The 24,191-nt window shown below is 38.9% G+C and overlaps 1 protein-coding gene across 2 annotated transcripts in view; it reads right to left on the bottom strand.

The window, feature by feature from the left end:
* Window positions 1-24,191, bottom strand: part of SLC2A13 (solute carrier family 2 member 13) — a 169,346-nt gene that overhangs the window by 26,526 nt on the left and 118,629 nt on the right. For both annotated transcript variants that reach the window (XM_037387736.1, XM_037387735.1), the window contains exons 5-7: window positions 23,284-23,447; window positions 18,180-18,300; window positions 4,819-4,944 (exon numbers count right to left, since the gene is read on the bottom strand). In XM_037387736.1, the coding sequence (XP_037243633.1) occupies window positions 4,819-4,944; window positions 18,180-18,300; window positions 23,284-23,447 (411 nt within the window). The remainder of the gene's footprint in view (window positions 1-4,818; window positions 4,945-18,179; window positions 18,301-23,283; window positions 23,448-24,191) is intronic.

Here is a 24,191-nt window from a genome sequence, read left to right as displayed (position 1 = left end):
AGGCACACAGTGACACCTAACAGCATTGCCGAGCATCTGTAAACATGCTATTAATTTTACATGGAAGGAGCGAGCTTAGGAGAGCACAGGCCAGAGGAAAACAACAAGCTTCCCAAACACAGAGCTCTTCTGGCACTCCCCTTTTGCACTAAATGCCCTTAGAGAGGGAAATGCTTTTTTATAATGGGGAAAGCAGGATTCTTCACGAAGCATTAAACTCCCATGGCAGGGAGATGTTCCTCTAACAAAGTTAATAAAAATGGCTGAAGAAAGCAAATCACTCAGCTCCTCTCCCTTTATAGATTTCTGTTCCCAATCCTCCTCCTTTGGGGACTGTGGAGACCTACCAGCTAATTTTGTGGACAGGATGGCTTCTAGGCTTGTCTCTGATCTGCAGATGATGTTATTATTTCTTCATAATTGTTTACTGTATAAAGTCAACATCTTTCTCTCCAGAGGGAAATCGCTCAGAGTCGCTTATGAGAGCCTTTTAGCTCACAGTCATGGGCCTGCTGTGCTCTTGACAACATACTCATGTCAAGGTTAATGTTGTGTCAAGGCACTATTAGCAACTCCTTTCCTTGTGTGGTTATTCTTTCAACTGTAATAATATTAATGCAATTTAAAGTTACTTCTAGAGCATTCTTGGCTGGCCTTTAGGGTTATTGCAATTACATGGGAAGAAGTTTCAAAGTTTCTGAGAGTACTGTGGGAATAATTGCACTTGTGGGGAAAAAACTCGATTTCAGTTTGCACTCTGAAACCACGGATCACCTCCACATTCAGTGGAGTCCATCAGAGACAGACTCTGCCCATAACCTCTGTCATGCCACCTGAGCTGCATACTGGAACCCTCCCATTGCATACCCATCTGCAAAAGCAAGATAACGCCCTTTATCGGCTTCAGGGACTTTACAATCAGTGTTCATGAAGAGAACAGAACTGCAAGCCTTTCTGTGCTATTGCTCAATGCAAAACTTCCCTAAACCTTGCAGAAGAGAGTCCCAACACAGAACCCTCAGGCTGCACTGACAGAGAAGACACAATTCTTCTTTTATTACAACGTAAGAATATTCTTGCTCACTGTCTTGAAACCGCCCTTGGCATGCCCCTGGCAGAGCCGGAGGCGGCAGGGTTTGCTTGTCAACAGTTTTGTTAACTGCTGCGGTAATACCAAGGGCAGCAAAGCACCTGCCTGTACTGCTGTCCTGGGCGAGACGCTCCTCTCTGTGTTATATTCCAACACCAGTCAGGCTTATGTAACTGATTAAATAATAAAAAATAAATCTCTATTCTTTGTCTTACATGTACAATCTTACAAGTGTACCCGCTGTGTATTACCCATGCTGCTTCAAGGCCTGACTTGGACTTGTTCAGATTTATTCTTACGCTCCCTCCCTCCCTGAGGGCCACCGAGTTCCCTATGTTCAAAAAAGCCAAAATGCTATATTCGTCTTGAAAAACGTTTGGATGCTCTAATTGTCTCCCTAGGTTTCTATGACAACAGCAGCAACATAAACAGCCTTGCTGGCAGTCACAGGAGACTGAAATCTCTGCTCTCTTCCCTCCCCTCCCCAGAACTTCTCAATGTAGAACATAACTGAATAAATATGATTAACAATGCACATAGAGGCAGTGTCTAGTACACCAGGCTGGCACTGGGGAAACTTCTTGCAAATAAAAATATGTTACAGTATTTCGTGATAACAGTCAAAACATTGCCTGTTACCTCAGTGTTATCGAAGTACCTTGGGATCAACTATGAAGAACAGTGCAAAGCTATAAATATATAAACAGGAGGCTTTTCTATGTCAGCCTGTGTGGCTGCAGAGAGATTTAAAAGTATATAACAAGGTCTTCTCTGTTGGTGCCTCTAAGCACCTCTTACCTTGCTGGTAGGTTACGCATCAGGAACAGATAAGCCCCTGCGCGAACGTCAGGATGGTTGGGGTTAAGATGGCTGCAAAGCTACGTGGCTGTGCACACATTGTGTGATGTGACCATAGGCACCTCTCCGTGGCTGCAGCTCCCAGCTTTCCAGCAGGAAAATCATGAACAGAATGGATCGCAGCAGCAGTGAAATGCTCTGCACAGCATCATCAGTCCGAGTCCAGCAGAAGCTGTTTCTCTGAACCTCCTGCATCAGGCAGGCTAGCCAGAGCTGCTGCTTTGGCTGACAGGCAAACTAAGGTCCAACAAATCCCAAACAAATAGCTCAGATCTTCCTTCTCTCCCGAGCAAAATGAATGGCAAAATAAATTGGCCATAAGAGGCCAGTGTAACCCTGGAGGTTTTAAGCTACTTAAACTCATTCAGCCAATACCGGATGGCATGAAGCCATCAGAATACACAGGAGTTACAAAGAGGCCACATGTGATAATTAACGGTTATCAGCTGTCCACAGATCACAAAATCATCTTTCGAATTATTAAACCAGTGTCTGACCACAAAAATGCCATGTATTTTTAGAATAACTGCCACTTTACGTCTAGCTTGTGACAAAGTAACTGAAACGAAGGGCTGCAATTTCAAGGATCAGCATGGACATAATTTCTTCACCAGCACTGCTAGTTTGTCTTAGGCACTTGTTCTCCCTGGGCTGCCAGAAAGGTACAGACAACTCCTGCTGCTCAGGGACACAGCCGGGGATGTAACTACGCCGTTCTCACCGCAGTCATCTTCTCGCTTGGCAGGGAAATCCTACGGCTTTGTAGGACTGATTTTGCTGTAAAGCAGATTCAGGATTTGAGGAAGCGGATCTGGGGGTGGGTATCTGAATGTGAACCCTTAGAAGCCAAAATCTATGGGTATTCCCTCTGGCCAGCATGCAGAAATTCACCTGTCTGGGAGGAGGAGGAGGAGAAACACTTGCCCATTCCACAGAGCTGGGAGGGCACAGAAGATGCCACCTGACATTTCACAGCTTGAAGGACCAGCTTTTAGAAAACTGCCTGACTATAAAGACCCAGGTGGAGGCAAGATTAGAAATTAATGAAAAACACTAGAAATTTGGATGAACATACTATCTTTGGAAAAAGAAATTTGGATATTTTATTGGTTTTCCATCTTAAGGCAGGACTTTCACTCTGGCAACTACCAATATAACAATTTTAAAATTGTTTTGTTCTTCTCTTGAAAGATTTTGAACAGGGTCCTTATGCTATGGAATTATTGTACAATATGGAAATACTGTATTTTGCAATATGAAAAGGAAATACTCCTTCTTTCCTATCTAACTTGCTCCAATAGGCTATACAGCAAGGAGTGCTATGTGAGAGTGAATCAGGAATATAAAAGGATCCCTGATGCTCACATTTACTATGTTATACAATAACACTGCCTAATAAATAAAGTTTGATTTTATCTATCAACTATTCATAACAAGTTTATGTTGCCGTTTATGTCTTTGTGCATGCTAGTACCATTTTGCTAACCACAGACATGTTACTTAAAACTACAGTATATATGAAATGAATGTTGACTTGGCATGCTGAGATCTGTTACCTTACAAATAGGAGAGTTCAAGTGCTGCAGAGCACGTCAGGATGTTAGGTAACATGCAAGGTATGATGCATATCATTGAAGACAGTCACAGAACAAGCAAGAGGGATGAGATTTTGCAGTTTGCATGATTATTTATTAATAAAGAATAACAGCCCCAAAATGATCACAGTGCTTTTAAATTAGGATTACAAAGAATATAAACTACCCTGCTCCACATCTGGAACGAACTACTAGGCACAACATTCTAACAGTACTGGAATCAAAAGGAGGGTAATTTTAGAATAATTTAAAATGAATGATTCTAGAATTAGATTTTTTTCATAGCTTCCAACCTCTGTCCAAAATGACTCACTGCCACCAAGGCACTTGGTTTTAACTTCTGAGAAATACACAGGAAAATTAAAAAAAAAATAAATATCAAAAAGCCCAAACCACCACATGAATGCCTGTTTTGCAGGTATGTTTACGGCATGCTGGTGGCACAGAAGAACTACAGCGAGGAGGTTTTCTCAGTAGTAATTACACATTTTATCAGCAGTAATTATATAATTCCCTTGTGGCACTGAGCCATCTTAAACTCTAACTCAAGCCCTAATCATTATTAAAGTATCAATAAAGCCTTTACAGGATGCTGTTCCAACTCATAAAGCCATTCCTTAAGAACAGTCAATACTTCAGAAAACCTGAACATTGCTGTGACTTCACAGGAAATCTTTGTGTTAACAAAAAGAGGTGTGATGTACTTTGCAGTTGCATTGGGACTTATCTACGAACGCACACAATTATACAACCTAACTGCAACATAAGGCATGCTGCTGCTTTTAAGCACAGGAACACAGAAATCTGTGGCCACAAAACATGCTTTTGACAATGTGAAATTTTCAGATTTTTATCATTTTAGATGATTCAGCTGAGTAACTCAGTTTCTTTAGTAGGCCAATATTGAAAGTGTGGTTTAATTAAAGCATTTTAAAAGAACATTAATGCAGAGGGTTTTAAGTGTATACCTAGGCAATATGCCACCTCAAATGAATGAAGACTTCAGGTAAAAGCTGTTTTCCTAATTGCTAGTGTACTTTTGCCATACTTTCTAAGTGGCAGACTACACCGAACTGGCTGCACGCATCAGGGTCAAGGCTTTTATTTAGAACAGTTGTTAGAACGTAATAGCCTTTTTTTGACAATGCCAAGTTATTTTTTTCTTCCACAACATCCTACGAGTAATATTTTATGTGAAAGCAAAAGTGTTTTCAATAGCATAAAACACACCAGCCCACAGAGCACAAGACCAGAAAATCTTGAGAAGTGACATACCTGCCCCAAGCTGCTTTCATTGTAGAATCTTTATCAACAGGAATGCAGGAGGACTCAACAACACTTGATTTATTCAATTTGTAGCAGAGACCACAATCTGGATCTAACATACATCCATTACAATAGCTGAAAGAGAAAGAAATAAACACTTAAGCAACACTTTACTCATTTGTACATGTCAAAACCAACAGTATCTCCTTATCAGTCTTGGGATGCACTGTAGTCAGGTTGTCAGTGTTGGAGACAGATAATAGAAACTGCCCAAAAACTAATAGAGATCACTTTCACCTTCCTCTGTACCACATTTTGGTGGCCCAGCTGCAAATCTCCCAGTGACACCTGACCAGGCTGTAGGAGAATTCACTTGTGGGATGAATTTTGATTAAAAAAAGATAGACCGGGGTTGAAGAGAAGGAATAATACATCATACCTAATAATCAAACAAGAATTTGGGCACATACAGATGCGGGAGTCAGTCTGAGATCACAACACCACGCGTCTCCACGTGGGAACTCGGCACCTGATTTCCCATTCAATGGACAGAGTCAATATGTCAACGGAGGCAATTCACATACAGGTATCTAGTGCCCAACAACATTCCACCTGCCCTTCACCTCTCACTGCAGAGTGTGCAGTGATCTTGTAGATCATTACCACGCATCACACTTGTCAGCTCTGCAAAGATGTCTCCGATTTCCTTGGGAGCCTCAAACACCACCAGATGCTTACATTTAGGCAAGGTTTCCTCAATGCAGCCTTGCAAGCTCTTCAAATGACTACACGGTAAAACTGTTCTCTAGACTGCACTGGTTGCACTGACCTCTTTCCCACTGACTCTGCTGGGAGCCTAGATATCAAGCGCCCCACAGATACTTCACTTAGGTGTCAATCTAAAACCTGCCCCTGAGAACAAACCGAGCAGGATGGAGGCATGTGAGCTATGAAGGCATTCCAAAACCCTCCATGCAGTGCAAGTTATCTGAAAGCTTCTAGCTCAAGCTTCCCCAGATCTTGCAAACCCAAGGCCATTGCTACTGTGGTTAAACTGCCCAGATGTTTATCTTCCCCGAAGCCATCTCAGATTCAGAGATACATTCTCACCAGTAAAGTCCCTGATACAGTCTAAAGGGATATCTTTAGGAGTTAAAATAGGAGGATAAGAAACTGCAAAACATGGAGCAAGTCTGGAAATCTGAAATTATAATTAAAAATGTAACATCCGGAAACGTATAATTAAGGTGCCCAAAATAGCTTCAGCATACATCCCTGTAACAACAAATCCAAGGAAAAAATCCTTTCTGAGTGTATAACTTTATCACAACAAAGACTTGGTGAATGATGAAATAATCTGCTTAAACTGCTATATCATTATGAGAAAACATAAAAGCAACTGTACAACAAAGTTCCAAGAAACTAAATCAGTAAAGCTGATAATATCAGTTTTAAAAGTCTGAAAGCACATGCTTAAAATCTAGTCACTCAAACTCTTCTTACTCTTACGTTTCTAAAAGAGTTACAATAAGGTCAATTCATAAGGTCCTTGGCAAAAAAAGAGTGTTGGGGAAGTTTTAAAAACAATGTCTTCATTTGCATGTTTCTATTTCTCCAAAGTTTCAGAAATGTGTGCACTTTTGTTATTATATTCTTTCTAAATTATGAAATTACTTCAGAATTTCCGTGTCGTCTACTTTTTAGAAAATAAATCTATTTTACATACAACTTCGTCTTGCTTAACTGATAGGTCAAATTCTGGTCTGAACATCTTTTTTTTTTAATACTAGGAAAGCTACATTAAATCAGTTCTTAATAGAGATATAAACCACACAAAACATTTTTACAGTGGAGGTGAAACAGAATTTTCAGGTAAAGTCAATCACGTATTATCTAACTGTAGTAAATATTCCCTCTTTTGCTAAGATAAATGAGAAAATTGTAACTCTGTAATTATCAATTATGAAAGGAAGGATAATTCCAATATTAAATTAGCAAGACTTAGTTACATTTTATTAATTCATATTAGAACAGCAATGGGCAGCAAACAAAACAGTTGACAGGAACAGAAGACAGCAAATTAATAAAAACATTTTTGTAAATCACGAATAATAACATTAAAAATAACAAAAAAATACAGCATCTTTGAGTGAAAAGAATCCTATGACATCAAACTGGACGCTGATGTATGATTTTCATATAGTAGAACATCTTCCACTCCAATTACGTTGTGTATCAAAGTACTTGCTAACAACATCAATCTATAAAAAGACCCAGGGTGCTAGCAAATCCACCATGGCATCCTGGCACAGAACACAGCCACTTCCAAATACTATGTGCTATCAAGTGCAGCACTGGATTTTTAAGTCAACCATGCGTAAATTATATTCAATGTGAACACCATGTGCAGAATTTAACACATTAAAGCGGTCTTTAGACAACAATTCTCTTTGTAAAATTTCAGGGTTCAAGGGTTCTCTAGATTTATTCTTTTGGGGTTTTACTTCAAGCAGAAATACAGTCAAATAGCCAGCACCGGCAAGACACAGGAATGCAGAGAATGACAATGAGACACACTGATGAACATCATCTTTATAGTGGTGCTAGGGGTGCAGGGTGCCTCGTCATTTCCTTCAGTGTCCTCACAAAAATCAGTGCATGAGATGAGTAACGGAACTGAACATTGTCTACGGTTAACTCCACATAACCTCTTATTTGTTGGGTATCAGTAACCAGCCAACTGGGAAGCAGAACGTATCTTACTAACCTGCCCCACTCCCACCACCAGCAGTCCAGGAAAGACTTGAGAAATTTGATTATCGCTTCCAGTGCCTGCCTACAGGGCTGTTAGCTCAGCTGTTCCTTGGGCTTTATTTTATATCAGAGAATCACAGAATCGTTCAGGTTGGCAAAGACCTTTAAGATCATCAAGTCCAACTGGTCTTGCAGTTGGCATTCAGCATAATAAAGGCTGCTTGATTTCACGTCATGCTAAATGTTAGAGGTTATAGTTACTCATAAAAGATTAACTAATTTAACATTATTATTTTCCACAGCTTTTCTGAAGCGTGTCTTTCACATTGAAAACTTAAATGACAAATATTTGTAAACCCTTTACCTTTGCATTAGGAATTTCTGTCATTAGCTATATAGTGAGTTCATACTATCAAGCTTTGACTTTAGGTTTTAGAGACAAGACCAATTTGCGTCAAGGGAAACCCAGAAATTTAACATACAAGACTTAAAGCTCTCTCAAATGTAACTCTCAGCAGACTTAGGGTGGGTAGTTGCTGTTCAGAGCATCTAGCATTCTTCTGTGCCCTGTTTAATCAGCGATAAAAAAATTTTATGTTGACTTTGACGAGGTAGTCATCACTTTTTCCAAGATGAAGATCAACATTTTTCCTCTAAAAAAAACCATATACACATTAAAACTGTTTTGTAACACGGTAATCTGTATCAGTTAACAGACTGATGATCACTGAAGATGCAGTATGAAATAAGGAAGACTTTTTTTTTTTTTTAAAAGCCATTTAAAAACAAACAAAAAATCATGTGCTGAGGCTTTTTACTCTTAATATCTCTCAAAATATGGAAATAAAATACATAGTAGTTTCAGGCTTATGCTCTTCTTCATTCTAGCCCCATTAGTATTTGCTAAACAAAAATATTTGAACAATTTGAAATTGAGCACATATTCTTACATAGGCTCATAGTGATGTAAATAACCAAGGAGACACAATATAATAGGAAAAGAAACGCTCAATATACTTATTGACATGTAACTATCTGCTACAGATCTCCTTCCTGTCCTTAAATGTACCTTCTTACCAGCCCTACCCAAATAGATGCCAGTATGTATCTATAAAGATACTAATACTTCATCAAATCTGCAGCAGAGATCAGTTACAGTCTTGAAAGCTCTATACCGGCATATTCCAGGGTGTCTATGTAGGAAAGGAAATTTGCATCCAATTATAAATGGGAAATATGCTTGTACTTTATCATGAAATATTTATTTTCGTGCTAAGGTTATGAGGCAGTGCCTTGGAAACAGGTTCCTCTGTGACGAGCCAGTTGAAAATTCCCAGGCAGGATGGTTCTCTATCAGACTGACAACTCGTCAAGATTGAAATACCTCAGAGAGATGATTTGATTTTGATGAAAGCAGACAGCATTACAGCAGAAAGGTTTTATAATGTGCCCAGTTTCCTCCCTGCTTACCAGCTGGGCTCCTAGGCAACCCAACAGAAAGGCGAGCATCTAGAATTCAGATGCTTCAGCCTATGTAGCAGAATAACAACAACCAGGAATGTGAGGCTCCAGAAGTCCAAAGATGCCTGGCTTCTTTGCAGCTTCAGTGCTATGAAGTCTATAGAAAAGCTTCCCAGTAGCCTGGCCTCTCAGCTTATTGGGAACTGCCATGAAATGGGATTTCTGTGTTCCTGCCTCATTGTCAGTGCATGTTTACTGACGGCCCATTTCAAGACCAGATATCCCCAAACCTGCAAATCCTCACTCCGTTCTGCCAACACAGTCAAGGCTTCCATGCTCTTATGTCCTCGCCAGCTGACCAAATGGAATATCTGACATCTAGAAAGTCTGACAGCACTAACTCCAACTTGCTAGCAATTTCTTGCCGGCCCAGCACTGTCAGCTTTCAGAATGCTCTGCTCTGGAGCAGCCTGCCCGATTAACTGTCCCTGAGGTTACGGGTTGATCACAAAGATCACAATGCCCTGCTCTTCCACAAAGGAATTAAAGTATATAGAAAAATTATTAATTAGCTAGCTGTACACATTTTTCTTGATACCAAGATTACTGTTTTCTTTCTTTCCAACAGTGTAGTTAACAAGCCTGTAGTGCAGTCTCTAAAGAGATTGAATAAAATCTCTGACCTGCTAAAGTGACCCTCCAGATGAAAGGTTGTTCATAATTGCTTCTTCCTCTGCTTTTCCCACACTGCTTAGAATACTTCATACTTACATTTGGTTTGTCATTACATTTTGTGCCTTAAATTTGTAAAATGACCTTCTAAATAATGATTTTCCTACAATCCTCAGAAGCCTTTTAATTTGAGCTGCAAATTGTACCTTGCCACTTCTCGGTGAGTGATTTAGCAGTAAAAGACCTCTGCTCAGTGCCCTTGCTCTGCAAGTGCCATTTCTCTTTCTGTCACACTATGTTGTCTTTTTCGAGCTGAACCTCAATTTCTGAATCAGTTTCCACTTTTGCCACATTATAAAGAACTTCTGGTTTTGCCTTCCATATTCTGTTATCTGATTATAAAACTGTAGCAGTATGTCCCTATCATCCAGTTATAGAAACACAAACTGAGCTTGGTAGCATATTATGGACTGTGTAGTTCTTTTCCAGAATGTAACACCTGATTTCACAATATTCTACTACATGGGTAGCATTAACAGCCACTGGGAGTATCAAAAACATCCGCAACAGGCACTTATTGGGGATGTACGCTTTCCATTTGTTGTGGACTCATCATTTTCACTGAGCGTATGATGCACATACAGCCCATGTATGTGAAGCAGTAAGTTATATGTGAAAATATGATAAACTCTCAACATGCAAGTTGAACTTGATGAACCTTATGAGTCTCTTCCAACTTGAGATACCCTATACAAGACATGTTGCTCATGTCCTGTCTTCTCCACAGAGTAAATTCCACCCTCGTGAGCTTGTTGAACCCAGTGCTTCTGCTCCACATGTTGCAAATATTCATGTTCCTGGAAAAGGTTTTCCTCATAGAAGTGTAGGAAAAATAAAAAATGCCTCAGGCAGGAAAGGCTCGATGTAGGGACAGGAGGGTCTTGTAATATCTACTGAGGATTAGCACATACCACCCAAAGAGAACATAAGCTGCAAATCACCACAGGCTGGAAAAGAATGTCACTTTGATTGTGCTGCTCTCCACTCTTTCCACCTTGCTGTTTGCCATACTGGAGACATGACCCTGGGCCAGGGGGAGATCGTCCATCCTACCTACAAAAAAGGTTTACCTTTTGCTCTCATGATTGGTTACGCACACAATCCTCTACCTCCCTTAGCATATGGTGTAGGTGCTTTCCAGCTCCTTAGAGAAAATCAACAAACGGGAATCAGGCCTTCCTTGCTTCTGTGCTAGTATTGCCCTGTCTACAACCAGAGAATGCCTCTTCCTCTGGCCCCAACTGAAAGAAAACGGCCAAGACAGCCAGGCTGAGGATCACCAGTCACGCTTATTCAACTGGACTCAGCAAGGGATGCAGGCAACCGATGAATCCAAACAAGAAATTGAATTCAACAAAAATATAAGTACTGTTGGACAACTACTGCAGTAGATTTATCAGCTCTGTTGACATGAGAGGACATTGGTGCACTTAGCTTTCACCCAGCTACACGATTAAAGAGCTTTGGGGTTGTTTGTTTTTTTTGTTGAAAATTGCTTGCTTATAGACAAACTCACTTCAGTTAGTTATTAGGACCTTGTTTAAAACTGCCTGATGCTTGCACCTGAGGTCTCGTGCTGTCTGCATGTTTGCATGCTTCACTGCACCTCAGGCATGAAATCAAGCATTTTGTTATACTTCTGATGAATCCTGTGTTGCTTCCAACAGCTAACTACAAGACTCTGATTCAATATCATTGGCTAAGAATATGGGGGATACTTTAAATAGTTAAAATGTGGGCTAACTACAAGACACAACTTCAAGCTGTCATATCTGGGACACGGAAAACACAGTATTTCACAAAGAATGAGAAAAACCCACTCAGACTTCACGAGCACTTTCCTGCTATTAAAGGAGACCAAATGAGAGAAGTTTATTTGTTGAGGTCTACTGGCAGTCAATTAGGTAACACATGTATCCACTCAGTGATGTCCATAAAGAAAAGCTACCATTTATAATCACAGTACTCATATGCTACCTACAGTTCTGTAAATTACCACGCAGCTACTCCAACAGATCTAAATCAAAGTTACACTCAAATATGATCAACCATTTTTCATCTTCAGATCAGGCTCCTGCTCCATCTAGTTCACTGAGACTGTTCTTCAGTGACTCCTTCCTAGGTAAAAATTCCAGACCAGTACTGAATCCTTACTCTTCTTGATATGCTAGACATATAAATAGATCAGCTCTCTTCGAACTTTCCTTAAACCCTCTTTTCCAATGACTCACATGCCTAAACTAAGCAACAGTAAGTTTTATATAAACTCAGAGCACCTGTTTTCAGCATCTTGGTCTTTGCTACTTTCACTTTAGACCTGAAGAGGACCTCGATGGCTCATCCATTTTTCCTACCTATCAGAGTCCGATAAAAGAAACTACTCTCTACAAACTGCTGCTTTGCTCAACTCCTTAGATCATCACAGCTCCACCACTACTACTATAAGCATCATGTCAGCAGACTGTGCTGGGATGCTGACATCACATGAGAAGCGTCCTGATCTACTTGCACATAGATGTCAATTGTCTCTTGTCTTGGATGATCTTGTCTTTTTCTGAATTTATAGAGCCCCCAGCACAACAGCTTCCTGATTCATGCCTGGAACTGAGCAACACAGATAATAAATCACAGAAACAACTGACTTACATGTGCCTTTACTTTGAACGTAATGGCAGTGTCCGTATAGTACTTTGCTTTTAAAACTAGCCTACCAAAGAGACCCTACACATAGATACTATACTCCCAGTTTCTAGGCAGATCAGATACAAGCCTTGTCCGAACTTGATGAAAATCATCCTTGTGTGACTAAAACCTGCAGACCATATAAAGCATAACACCTTCACTTTGAAAAGTTTAAAAAAAATAATTCCCTGAGCATTTTTTCAGGTTTTGTTAAACAGTGAATTCTTAGAACTATTAGCAGAGCTGTGAAGTGTTGATGGGTTACTATATGAATAAAACAACTTGTTTCCTTGGTAATGCAGAAGTTGACTCAAAAATGAAGTTAAGTGGAAAAGTTAACAGTGGTTACAGGGTCTGAATTATACGCACAGATGTTACAGTTCAGGTAAGTCACCCTTCAAATCTTTATGTTTAAATTGATGAGATGAGTTTTTCCTCATTCACATTAAAGATGCTTCCTACAAAGAACTCGCGTATTCTTTCCTATCTCTTATGATTTTACATTGAATTATAAGTTTTGATTGATAGGAACAACATGCCAGCAAGTGAAAAATCATTACCAAGCAATATATCCTTCTATTATCTACTTTAAAAAGTTCAAGACCCTGTTGAGGTAATTTTACAGTTCTAGAACGTAAACTGTCTATCAGATTTTTAATTACATTTCATAAGGGCTGGCAAAAGTATTCTCAAATGTGTTTATCTCTTTACATACTCATAGTTTTCTGACCTTAATAGCAGAAACGCATTACTATATTTATGATTGCTATTCTCAGTTACCAGAATGACCAGTAGCTCAGTCATTTTGACATTAGAAACAGAAAGTGAAAATCACATTTAAAAATCACTGGTTCTATGATACAGTGACAGTATGAAGAAGACCGACATCTAGTCTGCAGATATATCAGCTTGTCAATGACTTTGCAAAATAAAGTACAATAGCCAGTATACTTACTATATGTATCCTAAAGCTGTTAAATAGAATAAAACCAGCTTCAGTTGCTAGGTTAGCTGAGTTTTTCAGGACTGATCACAATTATATACTTTTGCTATATTTTATTAATTATAAATAAAATACATATTTCTGCCTATTAGCTATTCTGTAAAATTGCTCTGTAAGGCTACTAAATATTGGCGCCTTCATCTCAGTGGTGTATATTTGTACAATGAGTTTAGGAACATTAACCACGTGAGAGTGACTAATTCAAAGATGAACAACAGAGCCCTTGTGTACCCAGAACAGCTGGCACCGCCTGTATTGTTTTAATCAAACTCTGAAGACAATCAGCTCGGGAAGGAATCTGAGAAGGTCCTTGTGCACAGGTATCATTTCCATGGGATAGGAGGATTATCCTAAGCTTAACACAAAAATTACTGTTTTCATATAGTTACTGAGGTGAAAAATATTGTTTATGCAGAAGAAATGCACGTCATGTCTTCTACAGCTGACCAAGTCTCAAAAAGTTGCATTAAGAGAGACAGACACATGAATGAGACAAAAAGACCAAGAACACAAGGCAACAGGACAATGATAATTTTCCAGAAATGGATGAACATCCCAGAGAAAAGTAGAATGAGACAGTCACACCTTTGATTCTTCAAAGATTGGGGAAAGGTGGTAGGGTAGCTAGTGCACATGCCCAACCTCGACCTCCTTCCAGAACCAGCCAAGTTCCCAGTAAAAATGCGAACACGTTTATAGAGTTTTGAGTAGTCAGATTAACAATAGGAATGGCTAGCTCCTCTTTTAATTTCTAAGATGAAGAATCTTGGGATGGTGTTGTTTTGCATTGTTAAATTTATTTCTAAGATGAAAAATCTTGGGATGGTGTTGTTTTGCATTGTTAAATTTACCTCTGAACTTCTCTGTGGCCTTGATGATGAGTAACAGATCAGAGCTGCTGCAGAGACTAAGATCAAAGAAAAGGGGTGGTCACACTGCAACAATCTATGCCATCTTACATGGGCTGAGTGTGAAAATGAGGTTTGATTTAAGAACGGCACACAGACAAGCTCATCTTGCCCCTCCTCACTGAGACAACCACCTACTTCCATTTGCGAGGAGGCAAAGTGAATTTCAGGGTTCAGTGTGTTCTGCTGGATTTGCGTTATTTCCATGATGTCCTGATGACACATTCAGGTTTTTATCATTTAATTATGGATTACTTTGTGGCTGTTGATCAACTATGATACTGTACATCTCTACGCCAAATGTAAAAAATTTACTTTGTATTTGCAGCGTATCTTACTGGTTTGTAATCTTACAGGTTTGTTATTTTACAATTTTGTTACCTTACAGGTGACTTGTAACTCCGTTTGCATGGCATGGCTCTTTCAAAACATGGTATTCAAGCCCTAGGTGCTTTTTTGAATTAGGACAGTGACTGTTCTTTCTTTGCTAGTCTGTTCTATCTGCATTGTTATTCTAGCAGCAGGAATTAATCTGTGCAGAGGAATATGGATCTGAGGGAACAACAAACGAACAGACTGTTTGCAGTAGGTCAGCCTAAGGCTTCCATAACGGACACCCACACTTACTCCAACCCAATGGATTTGCAAACATAAAAAGCATTTTTACTCCACATGGTATCAGTGAAACTTCTGTCAGAAAAAAAAAATAAATTACTGATGTTTTTATAATTTACAAATACATTTTGGCAAAGACAAATACAAGTTGTATTTAGGAAACACCTCCATACCTCTGAGACAGCCAAGCTGCAGACAGGTTTAGACTGACTAAGTGCACCTCACCTCAGAGAGCACTGCATCACCATCAGATGAAGGAGGCTATGTGTTGCATTTGTGTAGGCACATGTATCTAAAAGTGATTCTGATGGCTATAGGGAGCTGGCATTATGTGTTGATCTTCTGAAGTCCTGCTGTCTTTTCCTTTTCCAAAACGTTCTGAGACCTCTTCAAGGCTTGCAAGACACAATGCTAAGCAATATGAGGTACCAGCAGTTATACCAAAGCCAGCTAAAACACGGAAACACGGATTAAACAGCAGGAGATCACTGCCATTAAATGACTTCATTTTACTTTGACTTGCGTTCTTATTTGTAACTATCCCTACAGTGACATATGCCATCCTACATGGCTGCTATCTGTACAGCTCCTTTAATGCCATTATTCTTAGAGCAGCATAGAAAATATACTGGGCTGGCAGTATGCAGAGTAGACTTTTACTTCCAAATCCTCAGATTTAAGGATCTCTTTGACTCAGCTCCATAACTGCCATGGGGAATACCTCCAGGGCTAAAAATAAGAGAGGTGAGCCCCACAACATACAGCTCACTCTTTAGCTTTTCTTTGGTTTGCAGTCCACACCTTCTCTTTCTTCCAAGGCCAAGCATGTTATAAAGTTCTTCCAACCCAACTGGAATGGTGAAAACACCATCTACTTTCTCATGACAAAAATATTTTTTTAGATCTCATTCAGCTTACTGACCACGTGCACAGAAAGCAGACATAGTCATATCCTGAACAGCCACTGTTCCAAGTCAAATATAACGTGCTTGTATGTCATCCCCTCCAGAAATAATTCAGATAAAGGAACACATTAACACATATTCTCTATGTGTAGCTACAAGAGCTTGGCAGGAAGGCATGCTGAAACTAGGCTCCTTCTGGAGACATCACTGGAGACAAAATGTTTAAAATGTTTTTCTTACCTTGATCCTTGCCAAAAGCAAACAGTATTTCTTGCACTTACTGCTACCCCGGCTAAAGACACCTGAGAATTTTGAGGCTTCCTGGAATGGAATCAGTGGCTGATACCACCTCCCATAATGGACACTCATATGCATGATGCTGACGGAATATTCTACCTTTGTCTCTAGCAGGGTCAGGGTTTGGTGATGTTTTGAAGCCCAAATATTGATATCCCAAATAAACACAAGTGCAAAAGTTCTTATTAACCATATAAATCCCTATTTTTTTTTTTAATAATTTTAAATAGCGGGTGCTGTAGCCTAATTCTGTGATTTGTGGGCAACTACCTCCATTTGTTAGTTTCAATTCTCCTAGCTTCTGTGTCTTTTTAGTAAGGTATAGTATAAGATTAAAATAGAAGCACCTAAGGCTTTCTCATGTATTGCTCATTATTTCACATCCTCCCATACATGTTCACTTCTATCTTTAAACTAAGAGAGCTCCTTCTATTTCAAAACACTCTCAAATGAAAACATTTCTGTTCTTCTATTGCTCTTTTCTAGATCCTTCGAATTTCTATCATATCCGCTTTTGCTCACTTCATGTCAGAAACAGAAATCATGACAGATCAAAAGAATTCCGATACTTAATGAAACAACATGCCTTTATGAGAACTACTTTTAACTTGTCATGCTTTTGCCCAGAAGGGCAGGCTAAGCGTGCCTCAGTGAGTCTGAATTTCCCTCCTGACTAGCTGTGGTTAACTGGAAAACAAAGCCTGTGTTGAATAATTTTTGATTCCTTCTTAAGGTGAACTAGCCATACATATTTCTTCTATGCACATTTGATACTGTTTGAGGTTATATGATCATCTAGCTTTATTAGATAACAAATAATGAGTTCTGTAAATGGTGCATTGGCTCTCTCCAGACATCCTTTCCAAATAGTTAACTGAAGTCCTAGGCAAATCCTTCTGACATCCTGCTATCAATGTTATCTTATTCTGAAAGGAGAGCATTTGGAAGCTCTTTCCCCCTTTGATTCTTTTAACCAGATTACTTGCCATTTGAAAAAGCTGTATAGACACATTCCAAAATTTGCAAAGTATAGTTGACTCTGCAGTAGAAAACAAGTAAAAATATAGGGGTTTGCATGCAGGGATCTTCATGTCTGGTAGTATCTAACGTTGTAGTTATTAGCGTCTATTTACACTCTTTTGAAGACCTTCTTCCCCCTCCCCAGGAGTCTATAAACGTTCAGACCCTCAGAATCTCATCTAAGACACTGTGCTGGCATATGAAAAGCCATGAAACTTGTAGCCAATATCGCAATGAAACTAGAAGCACACTTCTCATTTCTTGAGATTTCTCTCTATTGCAAACACATGTAAAACTGATTTTGAACGTAAGTAAGAATTTCTTTAGCCACTTAACTAGTCTTCTCTCAATAGGGAATTTTCTAGTCTGCCAGCTAAATAAGAGTACTCATATGTGAATTAAAACTACAAAATTCAGAAAACGACACTTTCCTAACACCCTAGAATTAATGTTATTTGAAACCATGACTACATATGAAAGTGCATCTTTCTACCTACAATAGGAAAAAAGGTCAAAAAAATCACATTTCTTTTTATTTGTTTGGTCTGTAATTATCAGAAGATTATTTTTTTTTCCACTCAGGAAAAGAAAAGGCAAGCAACACATCTTCTTGAAGTGTTTACAGATGTTATACAAGACAAATCTACAAGTAGACAAATAACAGCAAGCATTTTTGCAGACTACTTTTAAAATATTCCTAACTTTGTGTCCGCTATAAATCGCAGCAGGTGTGATATAACAGAGGAGATCTCAAGTGTGGAGTTTGCCACTTTAACCACCTTATTTATTCAAGGAACTCCATGGGAGTATTCAAAGCATTTAAGCAAAGAGTCAAATTTTCTTTACAGAGGGAAGTTAGGATTCTAACCTGAGGTATCTGGTTTAGTTCCTTGTACTAGACTTCGCGAATTGTCTACGACACACTAGGCTGTAAAACTCAACTCATCAGAAACAATCTTCAAGAAGATTGGATGAATGATCATGAAATCTCACCTGTATTTTGTGCAGGTAGAGTTTTGATGTGAAGGATCTGGTGGATTAATTGTGATTCTTGGCGAGACCTGAGCTGATAGCAAAAATCCCGAAGCTAGGATAATAAGTGCTACAGCGGTACCTAAAAATACAGATAAAGAACAATGTGATATTTTTCTTCAGAGAGCATGAAATAATCCTCTATTGAACGGAACTATGCTTGGGAAAGCAAGGCACCTCATTACTATGCATACAGCATTCACTAAGGAGTTGTGATGAGAACCTAAGAAAAAAACCCTTTGCTACCTCCACATCTTAAATTAGTTTAGATGCTAAAGTGCATCAGGTTTAATATCCAGATATCAAATGAATAGGTTGAGACTTTTTTTTTAAAGTGTGGAATTGAAGAGTGCATTAACAAACAGGTATTTTGGTGTAGAAAAAAATGCAGTAAAGGTAAAACTTAATAGTGACTTCGAAATCACCACACTTCTTCCCACTCCCACACCCATACTTGCAGGCTTTCCTGTAAAACAGAAAACAGCATCAGCTTTGTCATTGACTCTGCTTCCCTTTGTGAAAGGAAAGAAATTTGGCTTTTCACAAAAATACCACCAAAAAGCCCAACAGCAATTTCCGATCTTGCTTCAAAGAGCACACACAACATTTGCCAGGAAGAAGTCCCCTCCCATCTATTTGCTCCTGTCTCCCCCCAAAAATTCCTTGTGTATGAGCTGGGCAAAATGATGAGAGGGAAGATGGCAAAAAAATGTTCACATTTTCTGCAACAGGCCATTACTAGAACATAACTCAGTTTTCCTACCTTATTTGTCACATGCACACACAATATGCTGTATCATTTTAATGAAAATTGATACACTTCACTAGTCATGACACCAGTGCAAGTAGCTCAAGCTCAGACTTATAAAACCTTTACATCTTGCTACTTGATGAGGCATTGAGTTCTATGTTGTAGAAAATACCCTGTGTACCTGTTTCCATCCTCACTATTTATGTGGCATGTTTTGTTTGAGAGGTCACTTATAACACGTATAGCCTGACCTGAAAATACAGAACTAGTAATAACTTTATTTACTAATTAGCTAGTTACCTACTGATGATCTAGTAACATTATCCTTACCGTACGAAAACAGACTCACAAACCACTAAAGCACATCCCAGTTGGAAGGCAGTATGCATTAGTGCAGTGATATAGCTTAATGGCTGAGGGCAAATGAAGGATACCGTGTTCAATTCCAAATGCTCCTCCTCATCCCTCTGCTGTGTGCGTTAGAAGCACGTAAGCAATTTTCTCAGAAATGCATCTGTGCGAACCTTTAGAAATGCAACTACCTTAAAACCCCTAACATATCATTCTGGTAATCTTTATGAAATGACACATTATCTGGCTTTTTTGGGGGAGGTGGGGTTTTTTTGGTGGGCGCAGGGCAGGGGGGATGTTTTGGCAGGTTTGGGGGTGGGTTTGATGGTGTTTTTAAAGAGAAAAGCAAGAGTTTACCTAGCAGGCAAACCCACCAAGTATGTGAAAAACTTTTTCTGAGGTATAAATAATATCTTCAGTAACAAGATCCATGTAATAAAATTATTCATGAATGTGCCTGTGCAGCAGCCATGGTTAACAGGCATGAATATGCATGAACTGCAGATGACTGGACCACACATTTACCTGAACAAGGCAGCTAAGACCTTAAACTCAATCACAAGCTACATGTGGAGAAAGCACCTGACACACCATTAAATGTGATTTCAATTTATTCTGTACTTGTCTTTGTACTGGTATGGCTAGTAGGTACCTTGATAATCCCAGTTTTCAGGGCAGGCTGTATAATGCACTAGATTTGCTGTACTTTCAAAATGCCATAAACCAGACAGCAAATATCTTTAGGCAGGGCTTATAATCTTATTTATATTCATTCCAAATATGCTTTGTCTGCCTTTTAAGTTAACCAAATACACTAACACTCACTTCCAGTACCTCTGAAAATGTCTTATTCCTTTGGAAAAGTACTGAATACATAAATTTGGCAAATTAAGTTTATTATATATTTTCATTCTGTGGGAAGTTTTTCTATGATGAACAAAACCATGTAATTACAGTACATCATTAGCTGAGATTAAAAAAAAAAAAAAAAGAAGAAAAGAAAATATCCTGAAGATATTTTAAATCCTCTCTTGTTACAAAAAGAGATACAAATTGGCCAATGTTCAAGTACCACCATGCTTCCAAACTGACAATTTCTGAAGAAGAAAAATGAAACCACAATAAAATGGATACTCCACTTGTCAAAATTCCTGCATGTTTCTCAATTAACAGCTTTGAAGAAATTAACTGAAGAAAAAGAAGAAGAAGAAGAACGATAAAGAAATGATGCCAAGATACAAAATGAATGGGAAAGTAAGAGGAATCAGTAACTGTAGGAGAGAAAAAAGTAACTGTAGTAAAGAGAACTAAAAAGGTGTGTGGGTTTTGGTTTGGTTTTTTTTTCAGCAGAAGCAGTTTCCTGCAATTTTCCTAAGGCTTCTGGATCTATCAGAAAGGCTCAGTTTTTCAAAAGTTGCTAATATTTTTGAAAATAATCAAAATAAATCAAATTGAATGTAAATTAGCTCTTTAGCAAATGTTTTCAGAAAGCAGGAAAAGATGCGTTAAGTTTACAAAATTAAATTACAGTACGTTGGCTTTAATCAAAGTATTAATTTTATTATTTTTCTACAGATTCATCTTGTAGGTTATCATCTAACAAACATCAAATCGATTAACCTTTACCAAAAAACACCCCACACCCTTGCAGGAGCAGGCAAAGGAAGTAGTTTTCTTTTCATTTTGTGTAATGGGAGACTGGGGCATACCTGGCTTCTCCAAAGACCAGAGAAGCAGCTAGTAATAACTCAGTGTAAAAGTCAACAACCTCAGAAAAGCAAACCAAAGTACAGCAGTAAATACAAGTTTACCCCATGAGAAAACTCTTAATGGAAAACAAATCCACCAGCAGATTTAGTAATTATCTTTTTACTAAACAGCCCTCTTGCTAAGGAAAACGTACCATATCCACCACTACCTAAATTGAGGTGTCAAATGTTACATTAAAAAAAAATTCTAAATTCTAAAAATTCTAAATAGTACAGACAGATGTCATTTTATTTCATAACTGTCATCATTTGTATTTTCCTTAAGGAGGGACTGTATGATAAAGAACACAGCAAGCAGTGCAGGATGGGTCAAGTGACACTGCGGGCTGACAGCCAGCAAACAGCCACAGAAGAAAGACAATTTTAACCAATTACTTTGTCTCCAAACAGCATCAACAAATAAACCTTAACTGCGTTATGCTCCTTTGTTAGTTCTGTGTCTTATTTCTATATCCTCCTCTGTTCTACAACTAATATGCTTTGTAAGAGACATTTATATCTACATTTCAAATGTACAACCTTTGACTGTGCTAACCAGAGCCAAAAAGCAAAGAGTTCTGTGATTGTATGAAAAGTCCACATGGGGATCACACCTATACAGCTGGGTCTAGAAAAGCAATAAACTCCTGAGGGGCTGGCCAGACATAGAAGGTTACTGGGGCCAGATACATAAATAAATATATACATACAAACACTGCATTCTAATAGCACATAAAGAGAGACAGCACCCAAGAACCAGGAGTACCAGTGCAGAGCCAGGACAGATCCACTTTGCAGAAAGACATGAAAACAGGCAAGTACCACAGGGGAGATAAGGTATTGAGCATAGGGGATGGTACAGAACTGGGTCTTTCGCCTCTGAAACACTTGGCACTGGATGGAGATGCAGAACAACTTCTAGGGGAGATGTATTTTAACTGACCTGGAGGTAGACTGTGATGAAAGTAGCAATCTGAAATTTTTGTTCATTTTTTCAGATGAGGAATGTGCTTTTCCAAACTCCTCTGTCACAACCATATTTCTGAAGTTAGATCATGGAAAATGCTTCAGGTTTCCTGACTCCAAATCAACAGTAACATACCAAACACACATTTATTATAACCTGGAATACTAAATCACCTCCAATCTATGTGTTTTAATTTACAGATTTGGGTAACTATCAAACAGACACAGCACTGTGCCGTCACCATTCTGCCTATATAAATGCATCCAAATACTCTAAGTGTAGATTAACTCACAACCCTTGGGAACTGCAGATGGCCAGCAACTTGGCAGGTGGTCTCCCACTCTGCTGTGCTGCATTGACTAGAAGTTTGGATCCCTGACAGCAACAACAGAACAAAATATGGAGATATTAAACCTTCCCACTAAACACTTATTTCAAGAGAAGCAGGAACCATTTCTCTTTTCAAAAGCCTGTTGTTGGAAACATCTGAACCTTTCAGACATTCAGCCAGAGGCAGGTACTGGTCACGGATCCCCTCAGCCAGAACGAGCATGTAACACAGGAGCAAACAAGGGCTTACCAGGTAAGTGGCAGGATGTGGCTGAGCACAGGCAAGGCTGCTCACTCTGCCTTTTCCTGCTTCTAAGAGATGGCTACATGACGAGTTACGGTGTTTGAATATTTGGACAAATTGTACAAATCTAGAATTCTGTCTTTCAGTATCTCATACAGGGATGAATTAAAATCAAATTAGTGTAGGTAAGATATTTATTGTATTGTATTTGAGATAACTACACAAAGGACTGCATTACTTTTTGAAAAGTGTTGCAATGGCTGTACGATACACTTGGTCCAGTAGTTCTTGATAAGATGTTCTGAATTCCAATTATTGAGCCAAAAACATGTTACGTATACACACATGAGATTTAAAATCTAACCAGCTGTGAAGTTCCAAGCATTTGATTACTTATACTGAAAAAAAACCCATTAAAAAGCTAAATAAAAATGTTGCCAAACATGGCTTGAAGGAGAAACTACACATAAAAAAATAACAAGCTAAACCTCTCTTCTTAAAATTTGCCTTTAGCTGTGGTACTATCCTACTAGCCTTGAAATATGATTTCAGGGAGAAGATGTGGTCAACACTGTTATTTTAAAGAGGACTACTCTGAACAAAAGAGCACTTGAAATTTTATTTTCATTTTAACAGTTATGAGGGAAAATACAATACAATAATTAAACACTCACCTGTTAAGCTACCAAGCGTAAGTTTCCGGCGACCCATTCTTTCAACGAGCCAGACTCCCACCAGAGTGAAAATGAAGTTTATAAATGCTGTCAGTGCAGCCAGCCAGATTGCAAGCCTGTCATCTTCAACTCCTGACATCTGCAAAATGGTAGCGCTGTAGTACCTGCAAGCAGAGGGAGAGACAAATACAAACACTGCTGATTTCAATTTGGCTCATGCTAAGTTTCTGATTTTAAACCAAAAAAGATCACAACAAATACCAAGTGTGACCTCCTGCATAATGCAGCCACAGACTGACACCCAGTTACCCTGGGAAATCAGGCATAGCCAAGGCATAACTTGCACTTGACTGAAGTTTTGACTGGAGAACATCAAGAAACAAATTGCAATTCTCTTGGCTGTTTATATTTTCAACAGTCAACCCTATTCTGCTAGAAATGGGGTTTGCATTTTTAATTTAAAAGAATCCCGCTTTCAAATCCAGCCACTGCTTTGTGCTCTATCTTTTTCCTGCCAAAACCTGTGTGATTTTAGCACTCTCTGTACTGTCTAGGGAAAGATAGTTCAAAAATCAAATACATTTTCACTCCCATTAAAGGTCACACAGAACTAATCTAGGGCATCCAACATGTTGCAAGTGAGACTCGCAACCTCCTGGGTTTAGGTCTTGCAGTTTTATTTCCCCGGCACTGAAGTGCCCCAAACTCACTCTTTTATATTACTTTCATCTTAACCAGAATACGATTGCTTTGAAACGCCTTAGCACCATGTTGCAGGGATGTGAATCTGTATCCAACAGCAGCTTTTGACAGAATTTGACAGAATTTGCTACTTCTCTCTAAAAGGAAATACAATTCCACACAAACAGTAACTCATAAATAAATCAACTGAGCAAAATGAAAAGGGA

Source organism: Falco rusticolus, chromosome 5 (assembly GCF_015220075.1).
Source record: "Falco rusticolus isolate bFalRus1 chromosome 5, bFalRus1.pri, whole genome shotgun sequence".
Classification (NCBI taxonomy): domain Eukaryota; kingdom Metazoa; phylum Chordata; class Aves; order Falconiformes; family Falconidae; genus Falco; species Falco rusticolus.
The sequence above is the reverse complement of the archived record's forward strand: the minus strand, read 5'-3'. Positions and strand labels throughout refer to the sequence as shown.